The sequence below is a fragment of the Mya arenaria genome, chromosome 5, assembly GCF_026914265.1.
Source record: "Mya arenaria isolate MELC-2E11 chromosome 5, ASM2691426v1".
In the NCBI taxonomy this organism is placed as follows: Eukaryota; Metazoa; Mollusca; class Bivalvia; order Myida; family Myidae; genus Mya; species Mya arenaria.
Window position 1 is genome coordinate 58652121 of NC_069126.1, and position 25912 is coordinate 58678032.

At 36.9% G+C, this 25912-nt stretch overlaps 1 protein-coding gene across 11 annotated transcripts in view; it reads left to right on the plus strand.

Annotated features, from left to right (window-relative positions):
- Nucleotides 1-25912, plus strand: part of LOC128234064 (integumentary mucin C.1-like) — a 122969-nt gene that overhangs the window by 37533 nt on the left and 59524 nt on the right. For all 11 annotated transcript variants that reach the window (XM_052948035.1, XM_052948034.1, XM_052948043.1 and 8 more), the window contains exon 3: nt 5349-5681. In XM_052948035.1, the coding sequence (XP_052803995.1) occupies nt 5349-5681 (333 nt within the window). The remainder of the gene's footprint in view (nt 1-5348; nt 5682-25912) is intronic.

A 25912-nucleotide genomic window follows, 5' to 3' on the forward strand; every position in this document is an offset into this window, starting at 1 on the left:
ATGCCTTCTTCAGCAATGAGCAGTAGAAATATCATGAAATATAAAAGAAAATAATGTCAATGTACAAAAACAGGTCCGACTATCTTTTTATGGCATTTTTCAGTAAGTTGAATAATCTTTTAAGGCCACACCAAATTAATGTTGCGTTCCTCGGATTTTTCCAAAAAATAATGGAGTGAGTGAGCGAAAAATAAATTAAATTACGAATTTGTCAGTGTTCATAAAATCCGAAGCGAGTGAAGAGCGAATTTTTTTTCTTTCTTATAATCAATATAAATAAGAGAGGTTGTTCAATAGAATTGCATTTAAACCCATTTGAATGCAATCTTGAACTGAACCTTTAACCCATTGTATTTGGGATACACCTTTTGGTGTAGTTACCCTTTACACTCAGGATACACCAAAAGGCGTAGTTTTTGACGTACTCAACTTAAGTTCATTAACTTTCACTTTCGATTACTTTTTTCCTCCTCTTACGTTTTTCATGCGATTTCTACCAAACTTTTACAGATTGATTATCATAAAGTGAAGCAGCGCATATTGTCGGGCTTTCGCGTTTCGACCATTTTTGAAAGAGTTATTGCCCTTTCTTTATTTTACATTTAAAATTGGTTTCTTCGCAACTCCTCTTACGTTTATGGTTATATAGTGACGCAGCGCATATTGCCAGGCTTTTGCAATTTGACCTTTTTTGAAAGAGTTATTGCCCTTTCTTAATTTTACGCATTTCTTATGTTCCTGAGAAACTACCCTTACCATTGATTGGCTTTCGTTACAAAAAATGCCCCCATGATGCGGGGGATATAGCTGTCTGTGACCGCTCTTGTTTTCGTGAAGAACTTTTATTTGACAAGATATAATAAAGAACTCACAACATTGTTGAATAGGTAGTCTGGGGCATTTTGATGTAAAAACAAGGTGATAAGCAATGTCAACAGACTTTTCTGAATAAATGTGAAAGTTTTTTTGATCCAAAATATTTATTAATACTCTATTGTAATTTTTTTTAACTCCTTACTACCCCAAATCATGTTGCTAATAATATATGTTTCACACCCTTAAAAGATCGTTCCTCAAAACTATATAAAACATGGACTTTTTAAACGTTTTAGTTTTTTACCTTCCCCATCCACTTTTGCATCGCTGCCGGCCCTATTTGGCAATTGATTCTTTTTCTAGACAAAAATGGCTTACGTATACATTAAGAAACAATAGCTGTTAAAATATATAGCAATAAAGTATTAGCTGTACGCTAGTCACAAACATTCATTTAGCTGTGTTTCTACACAAACGTATTTCTACATTTGTCGCGCAAAATGTATTACAACAAAACATATTTGCTCATTACTTCAAAATGTTGCTATGTTATTTTAAACAATAATGTTAGCGTAAAAGATCGTTATAAAAGTTATTGAATTATACCCCTTACTTCGCTTGAACTTATCTTAAATAAACGAAACAACACTTCAGTTTATTTGGAGCATTATTTCGACAAACATGGCGGGAGTTCGAAACTACCTCCGCCAGTGAAAAGCGTTTCGTCTTAAATGCGTAACTGTTAGAATATAGCTACGCTAGAATATGACTATTTTGTAAATATTTGAGAGACAATCGATTACAAGCAAATCAATTGCATTTTTCCCCATTCTCAGAGATCATGGTCCATCTAATTTTATTTCTAATTAATAAAGACCTAAGCGAAACCAGAAGTTGAAAGAAAAACTCTGGTGTCCTTGCGTCATTGTAAATGATTGTAGAGTCGTTTTAGTTCAGTGAACCTTGAAAGAAGGTACATTTAACTTGTTTGACAACTAATTAACCAGTGTTGACCTCAGGTGCTCGTCATATTGCCTGGATACATATTTTTTTATTTTTTTATTTTGTTTTTTGGTCAAGATAGTGAATATATGTCATTTTAAAAAATATTCCACAATTTTTCATGAAAAAACTTAGTAATATATTTTTTTAAATGACATATATTCACTATCTTGTCAAAAATAATAAATAATAAAAATAAAAAAAAATATTATAAATTATAAAAATATATTACTGTATCCAGGCAATGTGACCAGCACGTGTGAGTGGAACAATCCATGGCACCTTACATGATACATATGATATATGTGGTGCTTTAATTAAAATAAATTTGATTTCAATCTTCATGTTATTTTGATATGGAATTTTCTTTAAGCATGTAATTTTTTTTAATTGATAATCTTTGGGTTATGACTGGGCCAATAGTGTTACTCTAAATGCACCAGTCAGTTGTAACCACAGCTACCTCAACTGTCTGCCTGTTGCTGATGCACCTTATTATATTCTGCTGGTCGTCTCATCTTTTGAATGGTTAAACAGTTCATCAAATTCATTAATCTTCGATGATTCAAGTTCAAGAAGTTAGGTTCATGAAAATACTTCATGGACTGATGTTTTGGTGAATTCTGTGCAACAGGTGATAACAAAATACTCATCACAAATATTAATTAATACCATTGGTAAACATTAGACAATTATATTAAAAAAAATCTGAAAAAGGAAACTGTTGAATCCTTAAGTTGTCCTATATGTGCTCAATGTCATGATACCAAATTCCTAACTACCGGTAATCCAAATGTTGGGATTTTCATTTTACAGAAAAATGATTGCATTTCTAAGTAATGATAACTTTTTCCAATTCAGAAAAGCTAGGATAAGTTTGGATTATTATTCCAATCTTTTCCTTTCTTTTCCAATATAAATATCCAAAGAAGTCTAAAGAATTCTTGGGATTTGTAAGGATTGTCTATTCCAAAGAATTCCAATGTTTTGCAAATGAGAAAACATTGGTAATTGCTAAGAAATCATCGAAATTGTTAGGATTTGAAAATACATTGAAATAATTTCTGCAAGGATAGGGTAATTAAGCTAAATTGGCAGTGAACTCAGGTGAAAGATATATGGCCATCGTGGCCTATTTGTATTTGGCTAATTATTTTTAGCTCTACTGGCCAAAGGCCAGAAGAGCTAATGCGATGGTAATGTGTTCTTAGCATGTGCGTTCGTGCGTCCGTGCGTCTGTAAACAATTGCTTGTGAACACGATACAGTCTTCAGTTTTGATTGTATCTCGATGAAACTTGTACAGTATTTAGATATCCATTAGAGCTCAGTTCCTTTCGAAAACCAGCCAGATCGGCCCATGCATGCCTAGATTATGGCCCTTGATAGTATGAAAAAATGCTATTGTGTAAACACTAGCTTGTGAACACCATACAGTCTTCAGTTTTGATTGTATCTCGATGAAACTTGTACAGTATTTAGATATCCATTAGAGCTCGGTTCCTTTCGAAAACCAGCCAGATCTGCCCATGCATGCCTGGAATATCATTACCACTATGCAAATCCTTGCTATTTTGAACAAGGCTTTTAGTGGTCCACTACCATGGTTGTTCAAATTATGCCCCTTGGGTCAAAACTGGCACTGCCCTGGGTGTCACTATTTTCCTAGAGACTTATTTAAGAAATATTTTCAAAATCTTCTTGTTTCAAACCACAAGGCCCATACCTTTGATATTTGTTGTGGAGCACAGGGCTCTCACTAGGCTGAAAATTTTGGGAGAAGTGTCTTCTCCCTTTAGTCAATTTAGGGAGAAGTGGGGAGACTTTAGGGAGAAGTGATACTTTTTATAACACCTGATACAAAAACTATGCCATACCACACACCTCAGTTTATATTCACATTCAAATTGATTGCTATAACTATATAAAATGTTCATAAAATAATGTATCATTTTTGGCTCAGCAAAAGTGTATTTGTCAATGTCACATAGTTTATCTCCAAATAGCATCTAAAATGAACCAAAAAAATACATCTAAGAATTTGAAATAATCATAATGACCTCATAAATGAACTGTCAATAAAGTAGGGGGACGAATCTTGTTTTGGTACGTTCGGGATAGGGTACGAATGTCACATTCAGCTGTGCTGTTATTTACTTGTCTCTGGCTAAATAATTTTAAATATGCTGACATTTAAGAACCAAATGACATTTAAATCAGTGTCCTTGATGAAAAATTTACCAATACATAATGTGAAGTTGAAAAATTAACTCGGAAAATTGTTCTGACAAAATGGCGATCTCGCCGATTTTTTTTTACATCGTAACTGTGACAGGAGAAAAATACTGTAAGTAAACTCTACATAAAGCAAAAAAAAATTATTTTTTGTGTTTACAAATCATTTTTCATCATGAACATTTCACTAAAACCAATCAAATATTTGGTGATACGTCATGTTATTGATTTTCTTAGCGCCTACTTGCCGATGGCCCTAGATGGCTATGACCGTCTGCTTCAAAAGCAACAATGTTTAAATGTCTTGCATTGTTTGTTCAATTCATATATTAATTACTTTTTAACTTAAATTAATGCTTGACAAGATATTTCATAATTATGTCTCCAATTCTATCTCATTTTAACAAACTTATATCATTTGATCAGGGTCTTCTGAATGTACATTCTGATTGGTTAACTTTCAATAGCTCCGCCTACTGGCGATGTTTTGGTAATTGGATGACACGGCCCAATTATCGGATTAGGAGATTACCAATTTGTATGAATGGCTTATTGTGATGTTTTGACTAATGGGACATTGGCCAAATACTCGCTGATTAACAGATTTACAATGTGCTAAAATTTTCGGCGAAGTCAATGTCGCTTTGATGATACAAATGGGCGAAGTCTGGGAATTTTAGGCGACCACTTCGCCCAAATCGCCCCCTCGCGAGAGCCCTGGTCAGCATCATATGATGCAATTGAAAACATTTGAAATAATGCCCCTTTGGCAAAAGCTGGCCCCACCTCTTTTGACTTACTTATTAATTTTTAAAGCTACAGTAATGAAATTTTGACCATGTGAACAGTTTTGCAAACAAGCATTAATGTTGTCCTCGGATGTCCTTGACTTTGACCTTTGACCGACTTTTTATTTTTAAAGCTACAGAAGTGAAATTTTGACGATGAGTACAGTTTTGAAAGCAGATATTTTTTACCCTCAGATTACCTTTACTTGGCACATATTAAAATAGTTCATGCACCTAATCTGCTTACAACACTTCCTGTCCTCAGATATTGAACGTGCAGCGTTTTCAGCTAACCCAAACACTAAAAGTGAACTATATATTTGTTGCCTATTACTCAAACGTACATGCTCTGGATTGAAAATGACCACAAGAGCCATGCCAGTAGAGCATAGGCGCTTTTGGGCCTCTTGTTTTGGAAAATTATTCAAACGTAAAATTAATTCTGTGTTGCTATTCATAATTCAGTCATTGGTTGTCTCACTGTGTTTCTTTTTTTCTTTTATTTTAGGGGTTGTGAACCTGACAGCATCTGGCTACTTTACGGACAGTACATATGTGGTACAGAAAGGAAGCTCGTTGACATTGACCTGTAGTAACGATAATAAAGCTACCTCTGTTACCATATCAGATAAGGATGGAGCTGCACTTGGTACATGCACTGTTTTTTTGGGAGCTTTCACATGTTCCCCAAGTTCATCATACACTGTAGATGCCACTGATGCATCTGTCAATTACTTTAATTTTGTCCTCAGTAACTTCCAGACAAGTAATTGTGGAACATACAAGTGTGAAATGGCAACAGATCCAACAGTGTTTTCTTCAATAAATGTTGAGCAAGAAGGTAAGGAAATAACTGTGCTTTTTGATCTGGTGTGTGAACAAATTGGTGAAGGAAGACCTGGTGCACTCAGTAGATAAGGCAAATGAAGCTTGATTAGAACTTATATTTGAGGCAATTACTTCAGATTTGTATATGTAAGAGATCCAATAATCTAGTACTCATAGTACTTTTTAATAATCAACAACATCAACAGAAAATATTGATAGCATAGAAGAGTGTAACAACAACATAATTTATTGCCTCAATGAGAGCTTGAAAAGGTTTAAAGTAAATTTAACATTTTTTTTAAACAACAAAAAATAACTGAAATGCATTGTTTTTGAGTTCCAAATTCATGCATTTCAGTTGTCCTACGCTAAGGGGTTTATTATTTGTCTGTTTTTGTTATTAAATGCTTAATCTTAAAACACATCCTTAATTGTCAATAAAATTTAGCTTTATCAGACTGTACAATAATTTAAACTACTTTTACCCAATATTAACATCATGCTGATATCAACACTGTTATTGTACCTCCCTTGTTATTGGTATGTTATATACTTAGTGCTGAATCACTGTGTTTAATTCCCCCCACTGAGGGTTTCAACAAATTGTTGTTGCTTTGTACCATATTGTGGTGGTGCACACATAAGTTTTTGTTGGAGTAGTTCATTACCACAATAATTATTTACCTTTAATTAATCAAAAAGCTTAAATTTATCCTTCTAGAGCAATGTCTATGAAACTTATTGATGGAAATTAATAAAGCTAAAACAAAATGAGTACAAGATGCTATTTTATGTTATGACAGAAGAGTCAAAACACTTTTTAGCTCACTCTGCTACTATAAAAGACTTTCCAGGAACGATTTTACTTTTCTTTATGCACCCTTCTGCTTTCAATCACCCTCTGTAGTATGCTAACCTTCCTGTTACATAATTACATGGAGAGTGGGACAGCAAATTTACCATATAAGCCATCATCCAAGGAAACCTCAATGCTGTCAAGAGGGGTAAACGGACATTTGCCCCCCCGGACATTTGCCCCCCCGGATGTTTGCCCCCCTTTTGGACCATGGCGGACATTTGCCCCCCCGCCGTTTTCGAGGGGGCGGACATTTGCCCCCCCTCAATGTTCGAGGGGGCGGACATTTGCCCCCCCTCCATTTTCGATGGGGCGGACATTTGCGATAACTTTAATAATCTTACAAACTATCAACACCAAACATGTGTTTGTATTAAAGTGCGATCCAACACTACAATTAAAGCAATCCCGATCGCGCTAATTACCTATGTGTGCATGATATCAAAGAAGTGTTAATTAATGAGAAACAATTAAAGCAATCTCGATCGCGCTATTTACCTCTGTTTGCATGATATCAAAGAAGAGTTAATTAATGAGAAACAATTAAAGCAATCTCGATCGCGCTATTTACCTCTGTTTGCATGATATCAAAGAAGAGATAATTAACGAGAAAAATGTGACGTACTTTTGCTCAAAATACAAACTAAGAACACGGGACTCATATAATGGACGTATTTCCTATCACAAATTACAACTCACAATTCACTTCCACGAAGCAACATGGAATTCATTACGAGTAGTAGAGGCGCACCAAAGCTTTGCTTTGATAGTTTTACGTACACGAAGAAGAAAAGCAGCAAGACCACCATCACCTGGGAGTGCTCACAGAGACGCACCTTGGAATGCAAAGGAGCAGTTATTACTGACAGTCCAGTAAGTTATTTCTTTAAATACTCACTGAATTAAGATAAATCTGTTATAACTCTTAAAAACCGGGGGGGGGCAAATGTCCGCCCCCTCGAAAACGGCGGGGGGGGCAAATGTCTGCCCCCTCGAAAACGGCGGGGGGGCAAATGTCCGCGATGGTCCAAAAGGGGGGCAAACATCCGGGGGGGCAAATGTCCGGGGGGGCAAATGTCCTAGAATCGTCAAGAGGACCTGGGGGTTCAGGTTTGAAGAACAAGTAACATGCAGGTTTTATTGCCAAAATTGCACACATAAGTCTGATATATATATCAATCCGAAAATCAGTATCTGACACATTTGTATCTGACAAGAAAATATAGTTCAAGAATTGAAATATACCTGCCTTGGCTTACAAGCACAAATCCTTAAAATGTATAGATGGATAGATTTAATACCTAACCGTATACAACACTGTGACAAGTTAATTAGTTACTACCCATCCTAAACGATTTATTGCCTGTTGAAAAGGAAGTGTGATATATTTAATAGGGGAATAAAGAAACAACAAGGGCAATTAAGGGATTATGAAAACACAGACATGACATGTTTGTAAAACGATCCGCCAATAAACTTTGAAACTTGTACCACACTTTTAATGTAGACTTTATGAAGCACTTATCGTAAAGTAATACTAATTGAAACATCAATAGAACAATAAAAGGCAACACATTCAATGATACAGGTAACTATTTAATGTGATGAATTAAAGTTAGAAATGCAATACAATCGAAAACACCACACATACACATTAATCCTGTATATCAATATGCATGCTATCTATGAGATCCTCGTGGGTATAACTGTGAGAATGTGACATCACACAATGTGACTGTTTGATCTGATGCCGATAGAAGGTGTTTATTTATTTCAATGCATGTATAAAATGGTGTTGAATGGGATTTTAATTAACTTGATAAAGGAGTTACACGTATAGGCGTTATAACCATTGATAACTACGGATTAATTATTAAGTGGTAAAATGCAGACATGAAGAAAAAAGGCAGGTTTAACATACATGTATATAAAATGTAAAAATGGTTATTTTCTATGAATTCGAACAGCGAAAAAAATAATTATTTTAAGGTGTCCGAACTCTAAGGTGAATTACGGTAAATACAATCAGAAATCCAACTAATATATTGTCAACTTTTCGTATACATTTTGTAACAAATGCTTTTCGTATCCAAATCACAATTTTTCACGGAAAAATAGGTTAGGGTCGGCGGGAAAAAATAGGGTCGGTCGGGTAACCTGAAACGGAACTATTTTTTTATTTGGCCTAACTATAAGTATTTATCATGTGTGTCCCGTTATGAGAGAGGTATTCTTGCATACCAGACGTGTGTTTCCGGTCATTTGACCAGTGCTGAAAAAACGCATCTTACACCACCATGTAAGATGAGTTATGTGCAACAACTCGCTACTTCTTATTTCTTTTATTGTATGGTTTATGAAAAGTACATTATTTCATTTCAATAAAGCGCAATCAATTATATAAGTAAACAATTAATTAAAATAGATAATGAATTATCGTAAAAACGCGATTTAAATAGTTACTATTTGACATCAATAGTGATTTAAAATCACTGCGCTTTATAACGTCAGTAAACAACGTTTCACGCGCTTTTTGGTAAAATGTACAGAAGTGCGTTTTCTACCTCAATTCTTCCACAAATTGATAAATTTAGATATGCAAGAAAAAAAATCAAATTGAATCATGTTTTTCCGGTCCGGATCGAAAAATCCGTCCTTCAGTCACACTTCGTGGCCGGTAACTCGGCAAACCTCGTTTCCGGCTTACGCGCGTGCACTCGGTCGGATTTTTCTATCCGTACCAGTAACACATGATAGATACTTGTAGTTATATGGTAAAATTAACAGCACCTAGCCATTTGTTTTCGAAATAGTTTTCAGTAAGGTTAAGGTAGGTTGCGAAGAGTTTTGTTTCTGCAAGTAGTATGCATAACCAGCATAATGTTCAATGAATGATAAACATAGCAACTGTTGTATTCATTCCAAAAGCGTCAACTTTTTATATTACTTCAAGCGCAAAACATACTTGATAGCACCATCACTAGGGCAACAGTGCCATCACTAGGGCAACAGCGCTACCACTATTATAAATATGTGCATTTTTCCTTTTTAAGAAGTGCTTATCAGTGTTCCGGCATAGGTACTATACATAACAGTTATGTTTGCATGCGTGAGAATGTTCTTATGGGGTGTGTTAGCACGGAAATGTACTATGCAATCAGATCTCAAAATATGCACAAGTCCGATTCGGGAGAAAAGCTCCTGACACCACAGTTTGCACAATATTGAAACGAAATAGTAACCAGCCTACAGTAGAAGTGTTCTTACACGGTACCACATTCTCCGATTTTCAAAATATGTCCGTTAAATGAAATTATCAAATAAAATATAAATCATACTCACGTTTGTTCCTGTAAACATAGGGCTCAGCTCCACCACGGAAGTGTCGACAGCTCTTTTTCTTTGCACCACCGTACAGTGGTGGAGCTGGCGTTTAGAGGCCGTGTAAATAGAGAACAAGATATAAATGTTAATTGAAAGTGTTAAACAAGCTGCACAGATTGATACTTAGCGCACTCTACCAAGCATTATCATTATGTGCAACAAGCTTAATATTTAAAAAAACAATGGACACAAATGTGATAATATATTTATAACATGTGTTTTCTCTTCCAAATCAGTAAAACAATGTTATGACGTCAACACAATATATATGTATCACTTTATCGATAATACTTAAGGCTTCCTATTTCATCGATGTTATAAATGAAGGACTCATTTTCCTTCCTGTTTTTGGCCAAAATAACCTTGACATTGATCTTACCTACACTTCACACTATAATATTTACACCTCAACTTCCATTCCTTAAATGAACTGCTTTTCGGCAATTGCGTTCATCAATCGACATCTTTGGATATGTTGGGATCGTAATTCATTGCATAACAATATACATGAAAGCTATTGATCTTGTTATTGGTTGTATTGTGTCTGCAGGTCCCGTAAAATATAGATCAACATTTTTAAAAGTGCTAGTTTATTATATTTTAAATATAATGGTACCAGAAGTGTTTCAATTTCACGTTTTAAAATGATTTCAAGTGGTTGATCTTTTCCCGCGTTATTGTGACGTCATTTGAAAAAAATGTTTCCGGTTATAGTTGGGTCGTTCTATTTACAGAATGGGTAAAGAGGGATTACTTAAAGGTTTTCTTAAATGAAATGAAGAATTTTTTTAACAATTCTTGAAAGAAATAATGAACTATTGGTGTAAATATAAGGAATGAATTGCGGGGTTGATGTCATTATCGGGGATATGAACGCAATTGGGTTGGACAAAGTACGCGTGGAGTCCTTCGGACTCCACACACATTGACCAACCCAACTGCGTTCATACCCCGATAATGACATCAACCCCGAAATTCATTCCTTAATGAATTACTTTAACAAATATCCTTTTATAATATGTTCAAATATCCAAGAATATTTAGGTTACCGATCAAAAAACTTGTATTTCCTATATTCCCACTCTTGACCAGTGGTTGTGTACAATTTTGGTCAGATTCAACATACCAGTCAGGTTGCAAGAAAAACAAAGTATACTTAAAACAATGGCAGGGGATATAGACGCGCTTTGGACTGCTTTGTTATGCCCCGCCGAATCAAAGGTTTCCGGAGGGCGATATTGTTTTGGCGTTGTCCGTCCCTCTGTCCGTCGGTTTGTCCGTCGGTCCGTTGCAATTTACCTTGTCCGGAGCATAACTTAAAAACTACTGGATGGAATTGTATTAAACTTCATACAATGGAAGAGCATAATGAGAGGAAGTGCAGTGTACAATAACCATAACTCTATTCTTGCTTATTACTGAGTTATTGCCCTTTGTTACTTTTTTTTGTCGGGATTATAACTTGAAAAGTACTCGATGAAATTCATTGGAACTTCATACAATGGTAAAGCACAATGGGAGGAAGACTAGTGCAGTGTTCAAGAATCATAACTCTACTTTGGCTAATTACTGAGTTATTGTCCTTTATTTATTTTTTTTGCTGTCAAATTTTTTCCCAGACATTAACTTGCAAACTACTTGATGAAATTTATTAAAACTTAATACAATGGTTAGGCACAATGAGAGGAAGTGCAGTGCACAAGAACTATTACTCTATTTCAGGTAATTACAGAGTAACTGCCCTTTGTTACTTTTTCTTGTCCGAGGCATATCTTGAAAACTATTGGATGGAATTTAATAAAACTTCATACAGTGATAGATAATTTAATAAAACTTCATACAGTGATAGATCATAATGAGAAGGAGTGCAGTGTACAGGAACCGCAATTCTATTTCAGCTAATTATAGAGTTACTGCCCTTTGTTACTTTTTCTTAACTTGAAAACTAATGGATGGAATTAAATAAATCTTCATACAGTGATATATCATAATGAGAGGAAGTGTAGTGTACAGGAACTGCAATTCTATTTCAGCCAATTACAGAGTTATTGCCCTTTGTTACTTTTTTCTTGTCCGGAACTCTTCAAAACTACCGGATGGAATGTAATAAAACTTTATACAATGGTACAGCACAATGAGAAGGAGTTCAGTGTACATGAATCACTACACTACTTTTTGCAAATTACAGAGTTATTGCCTTTTTCTGTGTTGTTTTTATGCCCCCGAAGGTGGGCATGTTAAAATCGCACCGTCTGTCCGTCCGGCTGGCCGGCCGGCTCTGTAACTTTCCCTTGTATGGACAGATTTTAAAATAACTTGCCACATGTGTTCCACATACCAAGACGACGTGTGGCGTGCAGGACTCGTGTCCCTACCTCAAAGGTCAAGGTCACACTTAGTGTTTATTCACAATGGAGTGCTGCATATAAGGACATAGAGTATAGGTTGTCGTGTCCGGGCTGTAACTTTCTCTTGTATGGACAGATTTTAAAATAACTTGCCACATGTGTACCACATACCAAGACGACGTGTTGCGTGCAAGACCCGTGTCCCTACCTCAAAGGTCAAGGTCACACATAGTGTTTATTCACAATGGAGTGCTGCATATAAGGACATAGAGTACAGGTTGTCGTGTCCGGGCTGTAACTTTCCCTTGTATGGACAGATTTTAAAATAACTTGCCACATGTGTTCCACATACCAAGACGACGTGTCGCGTGCAAGACCCGTGTCCCTACCTCAAAGGTCAAGGTCACACTTAGTGTTTATTCACAATGGAGTGCTGCATATAAGGACATAGAGTATAGGTTGTCGTGTCCGGGCTGTAACTTTCTCTTGCATGGACAGATTTTAAAATAACTTGCCACATGTGTTCCACATACCAAGACGACGTGTCGCGTGCAAGACCCGTGTCCCTACCTCAAAGGTCAAGGTCACACTTAGTGTTTATTTACAATGGAGTGCTGCATATAAGGACATAGAGTATAGGTTGTCGTGTCCGGGCTGTAACTTTTCCTTGTATGGACAGATTTTAAAATAACTTGCCAAATGTGTTCCACATACCAAGACGACGTGTCGTGTGCAAAACCCGTGTCCCTACCTCAAAGGTCAAGGTCACACTTAGAGTTTATTTACAATGGAGTGTTGCACATAAGGACATAGAGTATAGGTTGTCATGTCCGGGCTGTAACTTTCCCTTGTATGGACAGATTTTAAAATAACTTGCCACATGTGTTCCACATACCAAGACGACGTGTCGCGTGCAAGACCCGTGTCCCTACCTCAAAGGTCAAAGTCACACTTAGTGTTTATTCACAATGGAGTGCTGCATATAAGGACATAGAGTATAGGTTGTCGTGTCCGGGCTGTAACTTTCTCTTGTATGGACAGATTTTAAAATAACTTGCCACATGTGTTCCACATACCAAGACGGCGTGTCGTGTGCAAGACCCGTGTCTCTGCCTCAAAGGTCAAGGTCACACATAGTGTTTATTCACAATGGAGTGCTGCATATAAGGACATAGAGTATAGGTTGTCGTGTCCAGGCTGTAACTTTCCCTTGTATGGACAGATTTTAAAAAAACTTGACACATGTGTTCCACATACCAAGACGATGTGTAGCGTGCAAGACCCGTGTCCCTGCCTCAAAGGTCAAGGTCACACTTAGTGTTTATTCACAATGGAGTGCTGCATATAAGGACATAGAGTATAGGTTGTCGTGTCAGGGCTGTTACTTTCCCTTGTATGGACAGATTTTAAAAAAACTTGACACATGTGTTCCACATACCAAGACGATGTGACGTGTGCAAGACCCATGTCCCTACCTCTAAGGTGAAAGATACACTTAGTGTTTATTCACAAGGGAATTCTGAATATAAGGACATAACAGTGTAGGTTGTCAAGTATGGGTGGTATTTTTAGCTCACCTGTCACGTAGTGACAAGGTGAGCTTTTGTGATCACAATTTGTCCGGCGTCCGTCCGTCGTCCGTCCGTAAACTTTTACTTTAAACGACATCTCCTCATAAACCGCTTAGCCAATTTCATCCAAACTTCACAGGAATGTTCCTTGGGTGGTCCCCTTTGAAAATTGTTCAAAGAATTGAATTCCATGCAGAACTCTGGTTGCCATGGCAATGGAAAGGAAAAACTTTAAAAATCTTCTTCTCCCAAACCACAAGGCTTAGGCCGTTGATATATGGTAGGTAGGATCACCAAATGGTCCTCTACCAAGATTGTTCAAATTATGGCCCTTGGGTCAAAATTGGCCCCGCCCCGGGGGGTCATGGGTTTTCTCTATATGTTTATAGTGAAAACTTAAAAAAATCTTCTCCTCTGAACTTACTTGGCCTAGAGCTTAGATATTTGTCATGATTCATCATCTAGTGGACCTCTACAAAGTTTGTTCAAATTATGGCCTTGGGGTCAAAATTGGCCCTGCCCCGGTGGGTCATGGGTATGCTCTATATGTTTATAGTTAAAACTTCAAAAATCTTCTCCTCTGAACTTACTTGGACTAGAGCTTAGATATATTTGGCATGATTCATCGTCTAGTGGACCTCTACAAAGATTGTTCAAATTATGGCCTTGGGCCTAAAAAAAAAATTGTTTGGTTAGGGTTACATCCTTTTCAAAAATAGGTAGGGTAGGTAGGCTTTTTATTTTATTTTTTTTTTTTTTTATTAGGCTTTATATAAGAATGTCATTTTCATCATTGGAGAATGGTGTTAAAGTTATCTTCTATATAAGCAATTAAGGTTTTAAACTACATATTGAAAAGCGAAAAAAAAAAAAAAAAATTTTTTTTTTTTTTTTTTTAGTTTTTCATTTTTTTTTTTTCAAACTGACTATAAAAACGTTAGGGTCGGCGCCTATTCCGTAGGTAGGGTCGGGTAACCCGAACCAAATGTATTTTTTTTTTAGGCCTTGGGGTCAAAATTGGCTCCACCCCGGTGGGTCATGGGTTTTCTCTATATGTTTGTAGTGAAAACTTCAAAAATCTTCTCCTTTGAACTTACTTGGACTAGAGCTTAGATATTTGGCATGATTCATCGTCTAGTGGACCTCTACAAAGGTTGTTCAAATTATGGCCTTGGGGTCAAAATTGGCCCCGCCCCGGGGGGTTAGGGTATACTTAATATTTTTATAGTGAAAACTTCAAAAATCTTCTCCTCTTAACTTACTTGGACTAGAGCTTAGATATTTGGCATGATTCATCGTCTAGTGGACCTCTACAAAGATTGTTCAAATTATGGCCCTGTGGTCAAAATTGGCCCCGCCCCTGGGTGGTCATGGGTTTTCTCTATATGTTTATATTAAAAAAAAATCAAAAATCTCCTCTGAACTTACGTTGCTTAGAGCTTAGATATTTGGCTTGATTCATCGTCTAGTGGACCTCTACAAAGATTGTTCAAATTATGGCCTTGGGGTCAAAATTGGCCCCGCCCAGGGGGGTTAGGGTATTCTCTATATGTTTATAGTTAAAACTTCAAAAATCTTCTCCTCTGAACTTACTTGGACTAGAGCTTAGATATTTGGCATGATTCATCGTCTAGTGGACCTCTACAAAGATTGTTCAAATTATGGCCTTGGGGTCAAAATTGGCCCCACCCCCTTCGGGGGTCATGGGTTTTCTCTATATGTGTATAGTGAAAACTTCAAAAATCATCTCCTCTGAACTTTCGTGGCTTAGAGCTTAGATATTTGGCATGATTCATCGTCTAGTGGACCTCTACAAAGTTTGTTCAAATTATGGCCCTGGGGTCAAAATTGGCCACACCCCGGGGCTGATGGGTTTTCTCTATATGTGTTATAGTGAAAACTTAAAAAATCTTCTCCGAACTCACAAAGACAAGTAACATCTTAATTTAAACTGGATAAAATATTTAGTACACATACCAATTTTCAATATGGGCCACATACAACAATTAATAACAAATATACATATATAGATACACACATATCATCTAGTTGACTTGTACCAATATTGTTCAATCTTTGGCCCTGGGGTCAAAAAATGGCCCCACCTGGGCGGTCATGGGTTTCCTTATATATGTATATGATGAAAACTTATAAAATCTTCTTCTCCGAAACCAAAAGGCGAAGGCCTTAGATATTTGGTATGAAGCATTGTTTATCGGACCACTATTAAGATTGTTCAAACTTAAGCCCTGGGGTCAAAATTGGCCACGCCCCGTATTCATAGGCTTAGGTTTTCAATATTTTTATATAGTCTTATATAATAAAACTTTAAAAATCCTCTTCTCCAAAATATAAGACCTAGAGCTTTCATATTTGGTATATAGTGTTACCTAGTGGACCTACACCAAAGGTATTCAAATTATTGTCCCGGGGTCAAATTGGCCTTGCTCAGGGGTCATTTGTTTTTACATTGTCTTGTCACTTAAACATCTTTTCCTCTGAAAGTAAAGGTCAGAATGACTCCATACTTGATATGTAGCATCCTTACATGTCCTCTCTCAACTTTGTTCAAATGGTTTTGTTTGGCCCCTTTTAGGGGTCACCAGAGCAAAAAATAGAAAAACCTTTAAACAACTTGATCTTATTAACTGCTTGATGGATCTTCAAGTCTGAAGCATCCTAGCATGGGCCTCTGTCAGGTCTTTTCAAATAATTTTGTTTGGCCCCTTTTAAGGGCCACCAGAGCTAAAATTAGTAAAAAAAAACTTAACATTTTCTTCGCATGAACCCCTTGATAGATCTTCAGCAAATTTGGTTTGAAGTGTCCTTGCATGGACCTCTCTTAAATTTGTTCACATAATTTTGTTTGGCCCCTTTCAGCTAAAAATAGAGTAAAAAACGATTATTCTTGTGAACCTCTTGATGGATATTTACCAAATTTGGTCTGAAGCACCCTTGCATAGACTTCTCTCGAATGTATTAAAATAATTTTGTTTGGTCCCTTTTAATTTCATATTTGCATATTGATGGAACCGTACAGAGATATTGAATGGCGTACTAATTAGTGCAACATCCATTTAACTTAATGAAAAGTGACCAGCCAATATTCTTTGAGAACAAATATTAAGCTATATTGATTACAAAGGTTAAACTCTTTTACTCAGGTGAGCGATTTAGGGCCATCATGGCCCTCTTGTTTTATGTTCAGAGGCAATTTAAAATAACTTGCCATATGTATTTGACACGTAAAGGCAAGATCAACTTTTCATGTACTGACCTTGTTCGTAGGTCAATGTCACATTCGGGGGCATTCGTCACATACTGTGACAGCTCTTGTTTTTGTTAAACTTTTGTCTGGACAGTAACTGGAAAACTACTGGATGGAATAGCATAAAACTTCATACAATGATAAATCATAATGAGAGGCGGCGTTCGAGTGTATTAATCACCAGTGATAGCTCTAGTTTTTTTTATTTCAAACAGTTGCAATCAAACTCGTATATATATTTCACCAACAATTGATTTCCATTCCTAGATTTAAGCCAATCAGGCGGGGGATATAAATTCAACGAATTTGCTTGTTTTTATTTATTAGCTCTACTGGCCAAAGGCCACAAGAGCTTATGCGATGGTAATGTGAATGTAGTATGTGCGTCCGTGCGTCTGTAAACAATTTCTTGTTAACGCGATACAGTCTTCAGTTTTGATTGTATCTCGATTAATCTTGTACAGTATTTAGATATCAATTAGAGTTTGGTTCTTTTCAAAAAGCAGCCATATCAGCCCATGCATGCCTTGATTATGGGTCTTGAAAGTTTTAATGCTATTTTTAGTCAACTTATTTTTAGCCATGCAGGTCTGCATGAGCGGATCCTATTTTTAGTCAAGTTCACATGTACATGTAAATTCAAGTCTAGGATTAAGGGAGACAATTTGCTTTTTATGCCCCCGAAGGTGGGCATATTAAAATCACTCCGTCCGTCCGTCCGTCCGTCCGGGTCTGTAACTTTCCCTTGTATGGACAGATTTTAAAATAACTTGCCACATGTGTTCCACATACCAAGACGACGTGTCGCGTGCAGGACCCGTGTCCCTACCTCAAAGGTCAAGGTCACACTTAGTGTTTATTCACAATGGAGTGCTGCATATAAGGACATAGAGTATAGGTTGTCGTGTCCGGGCTGTAACTTTCTCTTGTATGGACAGATTTTAAAATAACGTGCCACATGTGTACCACATACCAAGACGACGTGTAGCGTGCAAGACCCGTGTCCCTACCTCAAAGGTCAAGGTCACACTTAGTGTTTATTCACAATTGAGTGCTGCATATAAGCATAGAGTATAGGTTGTCGTGTCCGGGCTGTAACTTTCCCTCGTATGGACAGATTTTAAAATAACTTGCCAAATGTGTTCCACATACCAAGACGACGTGTCGTGTGCAAGACCCGTGTCCCTACCTCAAAGGTCAAGGTCACACTTAGTGTTTATTCACAATGGAGTGCTGCATATAAGGACATAGAGTATAGGTTGTCGTGTCCGGGCTGTAACTTTCTCTTGTATGGTCAGATTTTAAAATAACTTGCCACATGTGTTCCACATACCAAGACGATGTGTCACCTGCAAGACCCGTGTCCCTACCACAAAGGTCAAGGTCACTCTTAGTGTTTATTCACAATGGAGTGCTGCATATAAGGACATAGAGTATAGGTTGTCATGTCCGGGCTATACCTTCCCCTTGTATGGACAGATTTTAAAATAACTTGCCAAATGTGTTCCACATACCAAGACGACGTGTCGCGTGCAAGACCCGTGTCCCTACCTCAAAGGTCAAGGTCACACTTAGTGTTTATTCACAATGGAGTGCTGCATATAAGCATAGAGTATAGGTTGTCGTGTCCGGGCTGTAACTTTCCCTCGTATGGACAGATTTTAAAATAACTTGCCAAATGTGTTCCACATACCAAGACGACGTGTCGTGTGCAAGACCCGTGTCCCTACCTCAAAGGTCAAGGTCACACTTAGTGTTTATTCACAATGGAGTGCTGCATATAAGGACATAGAGTATAGGTTGTCGTGTCCGGGCTGTAACTTTCTCTTGTATGGTCAGATTTTAAAATAACTTGCCACATGTGTTCCACATACCAAGACGATGTGTCACCTGCAAGACCCGTGTCCCTACCACAAAGGTCAAGGTCACTCTTAGTGTTTATTCACAATGGAGTGCTGCATATAAGGACATAGAGTATAGGTTGTCATGTCCGGGCTATACCTTCCCCTTGTATGGACAGATTTTAAAATAACTTGCCAAATGTGTTCCACATACCAAGACGACATGTCGCGTGCAAGACCCGTGTCCCTACCTCAAAGGTCAAGGTCACACTTAGTGTTTATTCACAATGGAGTGTTGCATATAAGGACATAGAGTATAGGTTGTCGTGTCCGTGCTGTAACTTTCCCTTGTATGGACAGATTTTAAAATAACTTGCCACATGTGTTCCACATACCAAGACGATGTGTCGCCTGCAAGACCCGTGTCCCTACCTCAAAGGTCAAGGTCACACTTAGTGTTTATTCACAATGGAGTGCTGCATACAAGGACATAGGGTGTAGGTTGTCGTGTCCGGGCTGTAACCTTCCCTTGTAACGACAGATTTTAAAATAACTTGCTACATGTGTTCCACATACGAAGATGACGTGTCCTGTGCAAGACCCATGTCCCTACCTCTAAGGTGAAAGATACACTAAGTGTTTATTCACAAGGGAATTCTGAATATAAGGACATAACAGTGTAGGTTGTCAAGTATGGGTGGTATTTTTTTATGTTCAGAGGCAATTTAAAATAACTTGCCATATGTATTTGACACATAAAGGCAAGATCAACTTTTCATGTACTGACCTTGTTCGTAGGTCAATGTCACATTCGGGGGCATTCGTCACATCCTGTGACAGCTCTTGTTGGTTCTGCACTTGATTTTGTGAATTACTCTGCCTTGTTCTTGTTGAAAGCCCAAAGGCCATTTTTTTTTTTAGCTCTAAAGTGTCTGTAGTTCGCTCATTCATCTTAACAAAATTAGTTGTGAATGTTTGTTCAAGTTATGCACCTGGGGTCATTACTGGCCATGCCCAGGGTTCACAGGTTTGGTAAATTTAAATTGGGAAAGGTTTGAAAATCTTTTTGTGTGTTTGTGCATCCATCTCAGCACAATTGCTTGTGAATGTTTGTTCAAATTGATAAATGTTGTCCTCGGATGCCCTTGACTTTGACCTTTTGACCAACCTTTTTTTTTTAAATTTAAAACTACAGAAATTTTTACCATGAGTACAGTTTTGAAAGCTTTTTTTTGTCAGATGACTTTTACTTGGCACATGTTAAAATAGTTCATGAAACTAATCTGCTTACAATATTTTCTGGGCTCAGATGTTGAACGGGCAACGTTTTCAGGTAACCCAAACACAAAATGTGAACTATAGTCTGTTGCCTTTTACCCATACATACATGCTCTGGATTAAAAATGACCACAAGAGCCATGCCAGTAGAGCATAGGCTATTTTGGGCTTCTTGTTTCTCATTATTTTTTTTTATATCCTCCTCCTCACCCAACTTTTTGGAAAATTTCCTGTAAATCTAAAGATAAAAAACTCTGGCCTAAATACAAAAAAAAAAATATGTTGGGGACGAATCTTAGTTTGGTACTATCTGGAGTGGGATTGGGTATGAATGTTATATTCAGCCTGGCTGCTATTTAGGCCAGAGTTTTTTAAATAAATGATTTTCAAACCTGCCACCCCTAATTTCTGTGAAAATGAAATAAAAATAAAAGACATCATGAAATGTTTTATTTTTAATTAGTATGCCGACCTAGGAAATGAGGAGCAATAGAGAGAAAAAATCGTCACTCATTTTTCCCTGCAGCGATTATTTCCCTTTGTCATAAGGCATTCGGACTGCACTCGGCTATTTCCAAGCTTGCCAGAAAAGGCTGAGTTGTTACGATGTGTTTTCGCTCAACAAGGGAAATCACTGTCACGACTTTTTTTATCCAGCAGCAGTATCAAATTATTTTCGTATAAAAACTGTTTTAAATGGGAAGAAAGAAACTTGTATCAAACTAATCGATCTTCAGATTACATTATCGCAATTCGCAGCAGATTTTCTAGTTGATAAGGATGTCCTAGAAGATCGGGCAGCTGCAGATGACGCAGCAAGTGCGATCAACATCCCCTTCTGGGTATAAAAAGAATTTGGGTATGCATCACTATGATATCAATTTCAAACATAAATAATCCAGAATTAAGAAGATACAAATATAAATTTGTTATTGGTCTTTTACAAGAATAGTCCAGTCGATTTACATTTGTCACCACCCTGTAGTTTAGATGCCTCTGCTATAAATGTTGGCCTAATAATCGGGCTAATGTCATAGTATGTACATAACAAGGCAATTGAAAAAGTGAATAAAAGGACTATATTTTGTGGGATCTTGAATTTGTGGATCACCCCACCCACGAAAACCACGAACATTAATGTCCCACGAACATTAATGATTTCACAGTATCTGACATGTTTTGAAGGTGAGCTATTTTGATCGGTCTATGTCCGGCGTCTGTCGTCGGGCGTTCGGCGTCAACAATTGGTTATAATCATCTTCTTCTCCTGAACCACTTGGACAATTTTGATGATACTTCATAGGAATGATCCTTGGTTGGTGCTTTTCAAAATGGTTCAAAGAAATTTATTCCATGCAGAACTCTGGTTGCCATGGCAACCTAAAGGAAAACGTCAACAATTTGTCATTAACATCATCTTCTCCTAAACCCCTTGGACAATTTTAATGAAACTTCATAGGAATGATCTTTGGTTGGTGCTTTTTTAAAATTGCTCAAAGAAATGAATTTTATTTTGAACTCTTGTTGCCATGGCAACCTAAAGGAAAAGCATCAACAATTTGTTATAATAATCATCTTGTCCTAAACGGCTTGGACAATTTTAATGAAACCTTATAGGAATGATCCTTGGTTGGTGCTTTTTCAAAATTGTTCAAAGAAATGAATTCCATGCTGAACTCTGGTGGTTGCCATGGCAATCTAAAGGAAAAGCGTCAACAATTGCTTATACTCATCTTCTCCTAAACCGCTTGAACAATTTTAATGAAACTTCATAGTAGTGATCCTTGGTTGGTGCTTTTTTAAAATTGTTCAAAGAAATGAATTCCATGCAGAACTCTTATTGCCATGGCAACCTAAAGGAAAAAATACAAAACTGTTTTTGGGAAAAACTATTAGGCCTAGTGGTTAAACATTTGGTGTGTAACACTGTCTATTGGTTATCTACCATGTTTATTCAAATTATGCCCCTGGAGAAAAATTGGCCTCGCCCAATGGGTTACAAGTTCATTATAAATACATTTTGTTAAAATTTGATAGTTATGTAAAGTTTACTCTTGAAACAAGGGCAGCAAGTTTTTTTAGGTTCATAGATTAAAATAACTATTATACACTTTATTCTTTAGCATAAATTTTATTTTTACTTAAAATGATAAATTTAATAATCAGACTTTTCAATAGAACTTCATGTAGATTATTGTAAACTTCATGTAGATTATTCTAAGCTACATTCTTATCTTCTGTGTGGATAGTGAATAAGCCTTACACTGAAAAATTTGATTATTAAAATTTGAAGGATGGTGATGCTGTCCTAGATGGAAGAAGCAATAATAGAATTTGAATGTGTTCTGATATTTGAATTTTAGAGCTTAAGGCAGTTTATAAGTTTTATTGGATGGTGCACTGTTTAATGTTTGTGTATCTATACCAAAAGTTCTTTCAGTGTGCAAGCAATTAAACATAGTTTTGTCAGTGTGCAGGCAATTGAACGAAGTCATGTCAGTTGTTTGTGTATCTATACTAAAAGTTCTTTCAGTGTGCAAGCAATTTAACATAGTTTTGTCAGTGTGCAGGCAATTGAACGAAGTCCTGTCAGTGTGCAGGCAATTGAACAAAGTCCTGTCAGTGTGCAGGCAACTGAAAAAAGTCCTGTCAGTATGCAGGAAACTGTGACAAATCCTGTCAGTGTGCAGGCAACTGTGACAAGTCCTGTCAGTGTGCAGGCAACTGTGACAAGTCCTGTAAGTGATTATTCAGGCAACATGTTTGACCAGTATGTTTTTCGATATTCTTTGAGAACAAATATTAAGCTATATTGATTACGAAAGTTAAACTCTTTTACTCAGGTGAGCGATTTATGGCCATCATGGGCCTCTTGTTTCAATATGTATTTTTTTTATTGGTACACAAATATGTTTCTGAAGTGTAAAGCAAAAAAACAGCTGTTTAAGTATCTTTAAAGTAAGTGAGTAGAAAGAAAACATGCATAATACACATATTATATAAAACAATATTCTGAGTTAAAAATGAAGGGTAAAAAAAACAAACACCTTTGGGTACTTTTTATGCCCCCGAAGGTGGGCATATTAAAATCGCACCGTCCGTCCGTCCGTCCGTCCGGCTCTGTAACTTTCCCTTGTATGGACAGATTTTAAAATAACTTGCCACATGTGTTCCACATACCAAGACAACGTGTGGCGTGCAAGACCCGTGTCCCTACCTCAAAGGTCAAGGTCACACTTAGTGTTTATTCACAATGGAGTGCTGCATATAAGGACATAGAGTATAGGTTGTCGTGTCCGGGCTGTAACTTTTTCTTGTATGGACAGATTTTAAAATAACTTGCCACATGTGTTCCACATACCAAGACGACGTGTCGCGTGCAAGACCCGTGTCCCTACCTCTAAAGTCAAGGTCACACTTAGTGTTTATTCACAATGGAGTGCTGCATATAAGGACATAGAGTATAGGTTGTCGTGTCCAGGCTGTAACTTTCCCTTGTATGGACAGATTTTAAAATAACTTGCCAAATGTGTTCCACATATCAAGACGACGTGTCGCGTGCAAGACCCGTGTCCCTACCTCAAAGGTCAAGGTCACACTTAGTGTTTATTCACAATGGAGTGCTGCATGTAAGGACATAGAGTATAGGTTGTTGTGTCCGGGCTGTAACTTTCCCTTGTATGGACAGATTTTAAAATAACTTGCCACATGTGTTCCACATACCAAGACGACATGTCGCGTGCAAGACCCATGTCCCTACCTCAAAGGTCAAGGTAACACTTAGTGTTTATTCACAATGGAGTGCTGCATATAAGGACATAGAGTATAGGTTGTCGTGTCCAAGCTGTAACTTTCCCTTGTATGGACGGATTTTAAAATAACTAATGCCACATGTGTTCCACATACCAAGACGACGTGTCGCGTGCAAGACCTGTGTCCCTACCTCAAAGGTCAAGGTCACACTTAGTGTTTATTCACAATGTAGTGCTGCATATAAGGACATAGAGTATAGGTTGTCGTGTCCGGGCGGTAACTTTCTCTTGTATGGACAGATTTTAAAATAACTTGCCAGACGTGTTCCACATACCAAGACGACGTGTCGCGTGCAAGACCCATGTCCCTTCCTCTAAGGTGAAAGATACACTAAGTGTTTATTCACAAGGGAATTCTGAATATAAGGACATATTACAGTGTAGGTTAGCAAGTATGGGTGGTATTTTTTTATGTTCAGAGGCAATTTAAAATAACTTGCCATATGTATTTGACATGTAAAGGCAAGATCAACTTTTCATGTACTGACCTTGTTCATAGGTCAATGTCACATTCGGGGGCATTCGTCACATACTGTGACAGCTCTTGTATTTTTATTCATTTGTCGTCCACTCACTTTTTTTTATTTTATTTTTATTCCCCCCCCCTCCCAACTCAATTTTTTTTTAAATCTCATAAATCATCTAATAAAAAAATGATGGCCTTTATTATAAAGTCTTTGTTAAAATAATGTTTAATATGCTGATGTTTTAGAATAAAATGACAATAAAAATCACTGCCCTTGCTTAAAGCTGCACTCTCACAGATATACCATTTTTACAACTTTTTTAACTTTTGTCTTGGAAAGAGCAACTTTTTGAATAAACATGATATAAGTTTGCTGACAAAAAATCAGATTGTAGATTTTCATATTTCCGATCGAAAATTTATGTTTTATGGCTTAAACCGTTTCTAACGGTTTAAGAAAAATGCATTATTTTTTTATTTTTTTTAACTTATACAGTCCAAACTCGCTATGTCGACTTCGGATATCTCGACTTTCCAGTTGTGTCGACTTTTTTCTCCGGTCCCGAATTTATTCCTTCTTATTCTATATAAAATAAATCTGCTTGTGTCAATTTTTCTATCTCTTTTTTTTGCTATGTCGACCTCATATTTCAGTCCTTGTGGTCGAATTTCACACATTTTCCTTGTTTCTTATGTCGAACTGTAGATTGAGTTGTAGGTGCGAAAATATTCATGACGGTTTGCGGCGTGTCGCTAAATTACCGTGCGTGTCAAAATAACAGAACTGTCATAAGTGGAGGTTTATTGGTAAGTGTGAATAATGAAAGTCATTTGTTTATGTTTTTGATTAAAGAGCAATTTATTGCTCAAGCTATTCATTGAACTGCTACAGGGACGCCGATGACATCATCGGAAAATTCAACAACATTGCAAGTCACGTGACAAAGAAATTTCTCTATACTGCATGTACAAAACAAACAGTCATACAAAATGTACTATTTATGTGCTATACTGTTTCATTACAATGTACAAGTGTATGTCATTGTGGTTTTATACCTGTTTTTTGTAATCCATAAATGTGAATTAAAAAAACTTCATTTTTCAATAATACGTTTGTTGTTTTCACAACTGTAAAAAGACTGTTCAATTGAAAAAGTCAGATGGTGGACTTCAATCAAATTCAAATGTGTTGGGATTGGTGATATTTTTTTTGTAATTCGTTTGTGTCGAATGTTCGTTATCTCGACTTTTTCCCCTAGGTCCCGACAAAGTCGACATAACGAGTTTCGACTGTATATAAAAATCTGCGATCTAATTTTTTGTCAGCAGTCTTACATAAAAATTGGAACGTTCCAAGTCAAAAATGAAAAAAGTTGTCAAAACGTTCAATCTGTTAGAGTGCAGCTTTAAAATCACTTAT